Source organism: Salvelinus fontinalis, chromosome 11 (genome assembly GCF_029448725.1).
Source record: "Salvelinus fontinalis isolate EN_2023a chromosome 11, ASM2944872v1, whole genome shotgun sequence".
NCBI lineage: Eukaryota > Metazoa > Chordata > Actinopteri > Salmoniformes > Salmonidae > Salvelinus > Salvelinus fontinalis.
Window position 1 is genome coordinate 44,151,429 of NC_074675.1, and position 12,150 is coordinate 44,163,578.

At 43.4% G+C, this 12,150-nt stretch overlaps 1 protein-coding gene across 1 annotated transcript in view; it reads right to left on the bottom strand.

Annotated features, from left to right (window-relative positions):
• Nucleotides 1-12,150, bottom strand: part of LOC129865770 (protein AF-9-like) — a 72,794-nt gene that overhangs the window by 26,763 nt on the left and 33,881 nt on the right. Inside the window, exons 3-7 of the mRNA XM_055938781.1 lie at nt 11,378-11,460; nt 10,918-11,061; nt 10,025-10,063; nt 8,810-8,956; nt 4,552-5,160 (exon numbers count right to left, since the gene is read on the bottom strand). Of these exons, the coding sequence (XP_055794756.1) occupies nt 4,552-5,160; nt 8,810-8,956; nt 10,025-10,063; nt 10,918-11,061; nt 11,378-11,460 (1,022 nt within the window). The remainder of the gene's footprint in view (nt 1-4,551; nt 5,161-8,809; nt 8,957-10,024; nt 10,064-10,917; nt 11,062-11,377; nt 11,461-12,150) is intronic.

A 12,150-nucleotide genomic window follows, 5' to 3' on the forward strand; every position in this document is an offset into this window, starting at 1 on the left:
AGACCATGTATTCACCCTACACACCCTAATTGACAACCAAACAAACCAAAACAAAGGCAAAGTCTTCTCATGCTTTGTTGATTTCAAAAAAGCCTTCGACTCAATTTGGCATGAGGGTCTGCTATACAAATTGATGGAATGTGGTGTTGGGGGTAAAACATACGACATTATAAAATCCATGTACACAAACAACAAGTGTGCGGTTAAAATTGGCAAAAAACACACATTTCTTCACACAGGGTCGTGGAGTGAGACAGGGATGCAGCTTAAGCCCCACCCTCTTCAACATATATATCAACGAATTGGCGCGTGCACTAGAACAGTCTGCAGCACCCGGTCTCACCCTACTAGAATCCGAAGTCAAATGTCTACTGTTTGCTGATGATCTGGTGCTTCTGTCACCAACCAAGGAGGGCCTACAGCAGCACCTAGATCTTCTGCACAGATTCTGTCAGACCAGGGCCCTGACAGTAAATCTCAGTAAGACCAAAATAATGGTGTTCTAAAAAAGGTCCAGTCGCCAAGACCACAAATTCCATCTAGACACCGTTGCCCTAGAGCACACAAAAAACTATACATACCTCGGCCTAAACATCAGCACCACAGGTAACTTCCACAAAGCTGTGAACGATCTGAGAGACAAGGCAAGAAGGGCCTTCTATGCCATCAAAAGGAACATAAATTTCAACATACCAATTAGGATCTGGCTAAAAATACTTGAATCAGTCATAGAGCCCATTGCCCTTTATGGTTGTGAGGTCTGGGGTCCGCTCACCAACCAAGATTTCACAAAATGGGACAAACACCAAATTGAGACTCTGCATGCAGAATTCTGCAAAAATATCCTCCGTGTACAACGTAGAACACCAAATAATGCATGCAGAGCAGAATTAGGCCGATACCCACTAATTATCAAAATCCAGAAAAGAGCCTTTAAATTCTACAACCACCTAAAAGGAAGCAATTCCCAAACCTTCCATAACAAAGCCATCACCTACAGAGAGATGAACCTGGAGAAGAGTCCCCTAAGCAAGCTGGTCCTAGGGCTCTGTTCACAAACACAAACACACCCCACAGAGCCCCAGGACAACAGCACAATTAGACCCAACCAAATCATGAGAAAACAAAAAGATAATTACTTGACACATTGGAAAGAATTAACAAAAAAACAGAGCAAACTTGAATGCTATTTGGCCCTAAACAGAGAGTACACAGTGGCAGAATACCTGACCACTGTGACTGACCCAAACTTAAGGAAAGCTTTGACTATGTACAGACTCAGTGAGCATAGCCTTGCTATTGAGAAAGGCCGCCGTAGGCAGACATGGCTCTCAAGAGAAGACAGGCTTTGTGCACACTGCCCACAAAATGAGGTGGAAACTGAGCTGCACTTCCTAACCTCCTGCCCAATGTATGACCAAATTAGAGAGACATATTTCCCTCAGATTACACAGATCCACAAAGAATTTGAAAACAAATCAAATTTTGATAAACTCCCATATCTACTGGGAGAAATTCCACAGTGTGCCATCACAGCAGCAAGCTTTGTGACCTGTTGCCACAAGAAAAGGGCAACCAGTGAAGAACAAACACCATTGTAAATACAACCCATATTTATGCTTATTTATTTTAACTTGTGTGCTTTAACCATTTGTACATTGTTACAACACTGTACATATATAATATAATATTTGTAATGTCTTTATTGTTTTGAAACTTCTGTATGTGTAATGTTTACTGTTAATTTGTATTGTTTATTTCACTTTTGTATAATATCTACCTCACTTGCTTTGGCAATGTTAACACGTTTCCCATGCCAATAAAGCCCCTTGAATTGAATTGAGAGAGAGAGAGCGCAAGAGCTGAGAGAGAGAGCGAGCACGAGCCTCCCAATAGACAGTTGGCCCCTTAGAAACTTCCACAATTCCTTCCTAGGTACAGAGCCACTCTAGGTACAGTCACAGAGCGAGGTCAAAAGGCATGGAAACTTCAATGGCCGCCAACTTAGACAACAAACATGCAGCTGGTCTATTGGTTTATGGGTCCAGGCTTCTTCAGTACGTCGTAAATCTCACCGCCACTCTGCTTTAGGGGCTTTTGTCTTGCCTTGCTCAAAGTCACCAAAGCAGCCCTCTTAAAGGACAATAAACATGACTTTAGTATTAAGTTGCTCCAATCAATCTGCCCTCTCTTCTCTGAAAGAGGGTCCCAAAGTGCGAGACCGACACAAGATGAACGTCGCTGGACTCGATTCAGCAGGAGGTTGAGCCAACAAGGCAGTTTCGATGTGAATTAAGGATCTGTGAGCTTTCAGTTTGGTCGCGTAGTGGGTCAATTTAACACAAACTACTTTTAACTCGCAGACGCGTAGCACTCCACAAACACAAAACCAGCCGCAAACTACTACCGTTTCTCGGAGAAAGGATCAGGACAGCATGGAAGGTGACGTGCACACAGCCTACACATTTCATATAGATGAGGGACCATCTTGTTTACTGTTGCACAAAATTAGGCAAACGCTAACAAATGGACACATCCGTGATGCGGAGCCTGTGTCTCAATTACATGACAGGGAAGTTAGCCTGTCCTTACGAGTCCGTACATATGATCTAGCCATGTGTACTGGAGGGGCCTTGAGGCTTTCCGCTCTTCTTACTACTCTCTCCCTCCACTTTGGTGGTTCCTTGTTTCCCCCAGGCCTACACAGCATGGCGGAAGCCCAGATCAAAAGAACACGAGTAGGACTAGCCAGGACTGGGCCACCAGGGTCGTCACGGCAGCCCGTGGAGAGGACCGAGCACCTGGCATTTGTCGCCACTCACCCTGCACCCACCATACTTCCCATTTAAGACCAGTACTGTAGGGTAAATCCCCACCATCACACACACACACAGCTCCTACATCCCCCCACCAACACCACCCCGTGGACACGTTTGGCTTTAGGTTGCAATGCCTCTGCTGGTTCTGGCAGGGAAATGGTTAAGGGAGATTAGCGCCTGTGTGTGTGTGTGTGTGTGTGTGTGTGTGTGTGTGTGTGTGTGTGTGTGGTGGTGTGTGTGTGTGTAATGTATTTGGAGTGGGGCCAGTGAACACGCCATGGGCATGAAAGAACAGTTGAAAGCAAACAGAGAAGGACAATGAGATGCTTTCTGCCATAAATGCAGAATGTTTGGCCCCTTTTTCCTCCTTTCTAAAGGCAAAAGATTAAAGAGGAACTCTTGGCTATTCATGGCGTCCTGTTCCCATTCTCCTTGGGTGTCGTAAAACCCAGCTTGCTTTTCTGCTAGTAAAACAGTCCCTGCTTTGTGTTGAGTTTCTTCACGGAACACGTGAGGAGCTGGCAACCCTCTGAAAGACCTACGCATTCATTTCAAGTTTTAAATAAGCGGCAGGAGTCGTGTCTGAAATCTAGGCTTGCCACTTACTTAAACTGCATACTGTGTAGTAATCATACTACATACTGTTTAGAACGTACTGTTCAGTAAAAAAAAAATGCAGTAAGCAACAAATATCAGCATACTAGTATCATCTTACTGAGAATGTGCAATTAATGAACAATTGAGTTGATTGCCGCCATTCATTCATTTTGGTATAGTTGATTATCAGCGGTTGTCAAACACGTTGATATCGAAAAACTATTCTCGTTCTCACGTGTGCAGCGAATTCTACTAGATGAAAAGCCGAAATGGGTATGACATCCTGGCACTTAAAAGCATACATTTTCAAAATTTCACATACTATATAAAAAAAATGTGCATACCCAAAATGCATGCAGTTTAGAATGCAAGTACAGGTATTGGGACATGGCCAATGTGAAAGAGAGGGGGGGTATTTCAGATTCCCCCCCCCCCCCCCCCCCATCTTGACTCCATCAGCAACATGACGCTTCCAAAGGAACGAGAATGCAGTACAGAAAAAGCATGCCCAGAACTCTAATTCTTTGCGTAGAGTAGCAAATTGTCCGTTTTTCGCTCTCTTCAGAATGCAACAGTGACACAACTGCATCCTGCATCCTGCAGAACATTCTAAACCTGCAAACATTGTAGTCGCTTGGCATGGGCAGCTTTTTGGACTTTGTCAAAATGGAGCACCGGGTGGGAAATTCATGGAGATTTCGGAGGTATCCATTTATTGTTACCATCATCCAAACAAAAGCAGACCGTATGCAGCTGAATACCCACCATGTTTAAGATTGCCTCCTCTCTGTTGTTCCTGCATGTGAAGCCGTAACAGTAGCAGAAAACAATGGAACAATTCATCGATCCATTAATGTCATGGATTGCTCAAAAGGTACACCTGGTTTCCAAAATATACATCTGGTTTTCACTTACTCACTGGTTTGAAGGAAGAGATGAAAACCATCAGACACTGGCCACGAGGAGTGGAATTACTCATCCCTGCATCAATCCTTTTTTAAAACTCAAATAATTATAGGAGCTACAAAGTAAAGGCCAGAAGACATGAAACTATAATTCAACACTTACTTCCAATGTGGTCAAGACAGACCACACCAACCAACAAAAACACCAAGTACAAAAATCCTTCACTCACCTCTGATTTGGTGGACATATTGTCCTCCATGTCAGAGTAGTTAGCGTCCATCAGCTCTGGGAACGGCGGCAGCGTCGACGCCTTTCTGCGCTCCCCCAGCACCTCGCGGCCGTCCACCCGCAGTTTAGCGGGCTGCACCTGGGATTTGTCCTTCAGCAGTTTCTTATCTGAGTGGTGGGACTGGGCGTGCGAAAGGGACGAGCCCCCTGACGGTTTTAGCGACAATTCAGCTAAGTTTTTCTTGCGCTTTTTGGTCATGTGGTCCTCGCAGTCAGTGACAGACAGTCGCTTGTTAGTCCCCGCCCCAGACCCGGCCCCGTGCAAATAGCCCCCGTCCTGCCGGTGCTCCTTGGACATGGCCTTTGGCTCCTTGAAGCCCATCTTGGGGATGGGGGGGTTGTCACGAAGAAGAGGCTGGTTCTCTTTGGGTTTCTTGGAGAAATCTTTGGAGGCTTTGCTGGGTTCCCTGCCACAGTCTCGGAAGGCACTTTTGGTCTCTTTTGAAGGCTTGTCTTTGTGGTCCTTTGAGGGTTTGTGTAGCTTGGATGAGCTGCTACTGTTAGTAGTGGTGGTGGTGGTGAGGAGGGCGCCAGTTCCTTTGGAGCTGTCCTGCGGCAAAAAGCACAGGCCAAAGATTAGGTCTCAATTTATTTAGATAACTTGATGATAGACCATCTATAGGATCCTATCAACTTTGACTCTTGATTTGCAACAACATGCTTGAGTTGGCTTTAGCGCTACCTTTAAGTTTAGTGGATAGTTTAACATTGATAGTTAGTGAAACATCTTAAACCATTTGGATTACATATAACATTGCATAAGCTTTGTAAATAACGAAAGGTTAATTCAGCCCTAACTAATGCTCCAAGGATTACGCACTGGCAAGAGGGAAGTTGATGAATGGAGAAATCCCACTTCAGGGTCAGTGGACACGACAGGGCAAACACCTAATTAGTCTTTTTGACACGCTGGCGATTAGCAACAACGTGGGTCAAAAAGCTTGGCTAATAGTAACTCCCGGGATCCAGGGCAGATGGTAGGGGCCGAAAACTAACTTCTTGACCTCAAGGCCTTTTGTACATACAGCGCCTTCAGAAAGTATTCACACCCCTTGACTTTTCCACATCTTGTGTTGTTACAGCCTGAATTTAAAATTGATTCAATTAAGATGTCAATGGCCAACACACAATAACCCCACAATGTCAAATTGGAATTGTTTATACATTTTTACTAATGAATAAAAAGCTGAAATGTCTTGAGTCAATAAGTATGCAACCCCTTTGTTACGGCAAGCCTAAATAAGTTCAGGAGTAAAACTCGGCATTATTAACAAGTCACATGATAAGTTGTGTGGACTTACTGTGTGCAATAGGTGTTAACATGATTTTTGAATGACTACCTCATTTTTGTACCCCACACATACAGATAATTGTAAGGTTCCTCAGTCAAGCAGTGAATTTCAAACCCAGAATCAACCACAAAGACCAGAGAAGTTTTCCACTGCCTAATAAAAGAAGGGCACCTATTGGTAATGGATAACATTTTTTAAAGCAGACATTGAATATCCCTTTGAGCATGGTGAAGTTATTAATTACACTTTGGATGGTATATGAATACACCCAATCACTGCTAAGATACAGAAGTCCTTCCTAACTCAGTTGCCGGAGAGGAAAGAAACCACTCAGGGATTTCACCATGAGGCCAATAGTGACTTTAAAAACAGTTTAGTGGCTGTGTTAAGAGAAAACTGAGGATGTATCAAAAACATTCTAGTTACTCCACAATAATAACCTAATTGACAAATGTGAAGAGGAAGCCTGTGCAGAATGACAATATTTCAAAACATGCATCCTGTTTGCAAGAAGGCACTAAAGTAAAACTGAAAACAATGTGGCAAAGAAATGAACTGTGTCCTAAACACAAATGGTTGTGTTTGTGGCAAAACCAGCATGGTGGTGGCTGCATCGTTTTATGTGTATGCTTGTCATCGTCAAGGTCTAAGGATTTATTTTAGCATAAAAATAAACTGAATAGAGCTAAACAGGCAAATCCTAGAGGGAAACCTAGTTCAATCTGCTTTCCAACAGACACTGGGAGTATTGTACAATCCAGGTGTGGAATGCCTTTAGATTTACCCAGAAAGACTAACAGCTGTAAAATCGCTGCCAAAGGGGATTCTAACATGTATTGACTCGTGGATACATATGTATATTAGATATCTGTATTTCATTTTCAATAAATGTGCAAACTTTTCTAAAAACATGGTTTTCCCTGTCATTATGTGTGTGTAGATGGGTGAGATTTTTCTTGGTATTAATTTTGAATTCAGGATGTAACAACAAAATGTGGAATAAGTCAAGGGGTATGAATACTTTCTGAAGGCACTGTACGTACCACTGAAATTAGTCGAGAGTCTAGACTGTTGACTAGATATTACAGGGAAATGTGTAGGGATAATGAAATTAGACTTTTGCCACGTCACAGTGAGATTTATTGGGGTCAAAATCGGAAAAAAATGAAATACTCTACTGGGGGACAATTTACTTAGCTTCTAGCGAAGGGGGCTTGATTACAATGCTCAAATCTATACACCCCTGACAACTAAATGAGCAAAGACAATGTAAAGTCTGGCCATAGCATATCAAAGGAATCCTAATAATCAGTGTTCATTCATTTTAGAGAAAGCCATTGTGCCACCCTGGGGCTCTTGTACTGCTGTGTCAAAGAAGAGTCTATTCTAGAACAACAAGATAAAAGAAAAAAAGGTGATTCCAGTTTGCTTGAGAAGAGACCTGGGAACTTGTTTTGTCCAGAATGTGAGGGAAGGGAGGGAAGACTCAACAGCTGTAAGCGCGACCTTAAAAATTTGCGCGGACGGTGAAAAAAAACCTGGAGGTGGAAGCGAGTGCATTTCCTTTTCTCCAACTAAACGTGACCGGGGTCACGCCTTCTGGCCCCCAGTCAATATTTCATAGATGTCTTAAAGCCATTAAGCACATCTAGACGGTAGGGGTGTGTTACGACCTGCCCAAACCCTTTGATTTTGTCGATCTGCTCCTGACCCCTTGACCTTTTGGACATCTAGCTGCTAACCCGCTCACACAAAACTGTTTAAGACCAGTAAAAGGTGGAGATAAAGTGATGCTCTATCAATAACAGCCCCCCCCCCCCCGCCGCCTTTCCCGATACCAAAAGACTGGCACGTTAGTAGATGCTCCCAGAACATGTAAACCTATAGAGGCCATGAAAGTGAATGAACTGAGCAAAATCGAAGGTACCCCGTAATTGCACATGTCAACGGTTGTGGAATATCAAAGAGCTACAGTCCTAAGAGTATCACAGGAATCCTTGCAAGTTAATACGATCTCTGTTCTAAAGAACTTTTCATGCCAAGCACCAGCAAATATAATCCATGTTATTTAAGATGGTAACATTTTAAATTGAGTATATGGATGTGTGCATTATGTACTTTACTAGTCTCCTTGTAATAATGACCTGCCACTCAGCACTATGTACAGAGAATATTACAACGCTTTACATAACAGTTCTGCTTAGATTAATAAAAAAATACTCGAGCTGTTTTGGAGTGATGTGCAATAACGGAGTTTCAGCAGTTTTGTTTTGCCTATAAAAATGCACTTACAGTCAAGTAGAAAAAGGCAGACTGCCATAGCATTCAGTAACACTTAACAAAGCCATGTGGGGTACAAGTGAACCGAGAGGAGACAACAGTAGGTGGGTTGCCATTGGACGTTAGGGGAAGTGTGTGTGTGACCCCTCTGCTCCATCAGTAATCCATCACACAATCTGTTTGGATTGGAAACCATTTCCATGTGCACCGGGCCTTTCGTAACCCGGCCCTTGCAGGAGTGGTCTCTGAAGGGCCGTGGTAAATGATACCATTTAAAGGGCCTAAAAATAACCCTTAATGGAAGCAACATGCCAGTTAGACCCCATGTACAGTGGGGAGAACAAGTATTTCATACACTTCCAATTCTGCAGGTTTTCCTACTTACAAAGCATGTAGGTGTCTGTAATTTTTTATCATAGGTACACTTCAACTGTGAGACGGAATCTAAAACAAAAATCCAGAAAATCACATTGTATGATTTTTAAGTAATTCATTTGCATTTTATTACCCTCAACATCTTTGAACCTAGCCAACTATGCAGGGATTAAGCTGGGCGAGACTTCGAAGAAGTGGGAATTTTTGGGGAAGAGAGGGAGGACGGGGAGACCGTCTAGCCCCGGGCTGTACCTGGAGACCGCCACTGACTTTTGACCCCGGGAAGGCCTTGCTCTTCTTCGCATCAGACAATGTCAATGTCAGGGAGCTGCTGGGGAGGGTGGGCAGCTTGAGATGCTGGCCGAACAGAGATGTGGAGCCCTCCTGCATTACCATCACCTGGAAGTAAAATGGGGTCATTAAACCGATGCCTTCATCCGAAGTGACTTATCGATCATAGGTGACACCCATTTGAATATATAAAATGTAGCAGATGTGGGAATCAAACCTACAACAGAACCAACATTGTAAAGACAATAAAACACCACAATAAAAAAAAGACATTAACAGAATTATATTGTCTTGATCAGCATGTGTAAAACTGAGTTTTGTATCTTATTGTGTGCTCAGTCTGGGAGTGAAGAGCTTTATGAATTAATTTGAATTGAAAGTACTGCATCAATTGGACAGTTTCTTATTTCCTGCTTATAATAGTGGATTCTGTGTGAAACTTAAGACCGCTTTAGTTTGGACAAAAACTTAAGCGAGGCAAACGTATTATTGTAGCGGTCTTGCCGATCCCAAGAGCAGTAAACTTAACATTCGAGCACTTAACACTGCACGTTACTCCTGGAGTCCCTCACAGACAGTCATCGCTTTGCATGGAATGACAGTGAGCACGCGAAGGAAAGACAACACAGCTGCTTCACTGTGGGTCTAAATTTGAGGGTGCATTCGTTTGCGGTGTCACTTCAACATAGCAGCCGAGGGAAGAATGAATGTTTCATGTCTTGCCTAGCAGCAAGAGGTTAACAAAGGGTTAAAGCGCCACTGAGAACACGCGGCCTGTTTCTCGGAAGCTCCAGTGCCCTGCAGTTGAAATGAGCTGTGAGTCAGCACCAAAACAACTTAGTAAGCATTTCCTTTCATACAACTTTCCCCACCTTCCGGTCTTTCCATTACCCTTTCTCCAATAGAAGAGGGGGACAATAGAGCAAGGCACGGGGTGGGTTACGCCTTTACAATGGCAGAGGAAACACTGGGTCAACAACATGCGGAAAGTCTCAGAAATAATAGAAGCTCATCCAACTGTGCGTATTGGATACAGGTCCCACATTTGACTGTGGGTCATGCTTAGAAGTCTATATTGCCATAGTGAGAGAGTCATAGCATTGGGGAAGCTACAATGTCAACACATTCGTATGTAAATGTTTCAATTTGAAGAGAACGCTAGTTCACATGTCTTACTTTAGAGTCTTCCAAACTTCTTTTGTTAGGATCCCGTTGCTGTGGACACACAAAAAGCATGTCAGTGTACACACAGCAATCAGCTGTATTGGAGAAGGCCTGAAAACATCCAGTGGGCTGAAGAAATGTGCCTGACAAACCAGTCTCTCAATTAAACCACATCACATTCAGTGCACATCTGTTGCCAATCGTATTCATTTCCTCTGAAAAGGCATCCAATCTACATTAAGGTGCACGGTGTTGTGCGCACAGCCATAAAGCATTGGTGTGTTACTGGAATGAGCATGGCAGGGGGGCCTGCTAAAAATAAAAACACACCCCTGATCTTGCAAATTCCATAAGTTTCTGAAGATATTGTGCACTGAAATAATTAAGAAATCTATTCCAAAATTGACATTCCTATGTGGGCACACAAGGCTTTCTGGAGGTCACTGGGAAGAAAGAATAAACATGTGTATAAACAAAAATGCACTTCGTTCCAGTCATAAAACATGACAGAGAGAGTGGTTTGCCTGCCAATGGCTGACCTGATACGCCCTTTTTCCTGCCAATGGCAGGTCTGATGTGTGACCGACATGGATGATACCTAGTTGCCAGCAAGGTCAAGGTTGTTTTTTAAAAGAGCTACTCATTGGTCTTATTCAACTTCTGAATTGTCATTTAAATCGTTTACCTCTCCAGGGTGGTGTTTATCTCAACAGCCTTAAGCATGGGTGGCCATACTGGATATTCAGGGCTTTGCGCCAGCCCCGGTCCTGATGATGACCTCAATCAGGTGTTCAAGCAGGGATGGAGCAAGCCTGTATATCCAGTATGGCTACCCATGCTTAAGGCTAATAGGACAAACACCTGCTATTGAGATGTTCCTCCCCCACCCTCCAGTCTTGTCGTACCCCGCCGGCTTTGAGCAGCTTCCTGCGGAACTCCTCCGTGGGGTTGTTGAAGGTGAGCTTCTCGCAGCGCAGGTGATTGACAGGCGGGTGGCCGTCCAGGTGTAGGAACAGGTCGTAGTCGAAGCGCACTTTCTTAGGTTCTTCCTGTGAAGAACAGTGGGACATCCGTAGGAACAAAAGAAAGGAGTGAAGTCAGTTGCGTACTAAAGTCCAAAATGGTAAACATTCATACAAAAAGGTAAATTTGTTAACCATATGGAATTCATAAAGATTAACATCTGCACTGACCACATTAAATGTGACATTTTTCAAATGCTCAACATAGATTGAGATTAATAGATATAGATTAAAAAACGTGGGATGATCATGGTCACCAATGGTACATAAATCTGGTTAAGCCGTATGTTCACAGCTTGGGATCTTTAGTAAGCAATACGTGTCAAATCCTTGTTAAATGTACCTTATTTCTGAAGTAAACTTCAATGGGCAAGATGAAGCCTGCGTATCCAGACTCCTCCACTTTATAGGGTGGATCCTTACACACTGAAACGAAGGGGAGAAAAATCAGCTTTTCACTCAACGCAGGCGTCACTTGTAAAGGTGTGACGTGTCCTATGTAACAAATGCCAGTGTGTGCATAGAGTCCCTCAAGGATATATAAAATATCTGGGGAGCCGTGTGTCCCTGTGTGCTCGCTTCTCACCGATCTTCCACTGTTTCTAATGTGTATGTCAATAAAGCCTTGAATAGGAAAGGGAGTGATTCTCCCCTCTCCTTTAATAAAAAAAGGTCATGTGAATGTGACAACAGCACCAAGTCTCAAGGTAGCAGTTCATTTCCTAGCATGGCTCTAATATAATTAGGTATATTACCATGCATATTCATCAAGGCTACCTTAAGATTACAAACAGAAAGCCCTTTGTGTGTGTGTACAAGACATCGGCACTAATGGGAATTGGAATCTGTTGCTGCTGCTTACAACTCAACACTGCCAGTGCCAAGACACTACATGAAATGCAGCGCTCTCTCATGGGATCTCATTATAAAACATGAAGACAATTTCCGCCAATAATCTGACGCAACGTCGATACCAGAAACCCTGTGTTTATATTCGATACAAATACACATCCCAAAGACTTGGATCCACCCAGCAGCACACCACGACACACTTAGTTCCCATCTGGCTGATCAGGACAAACAACCTGCGCTTCAGCTCAGGTGACCCTTTCAGAC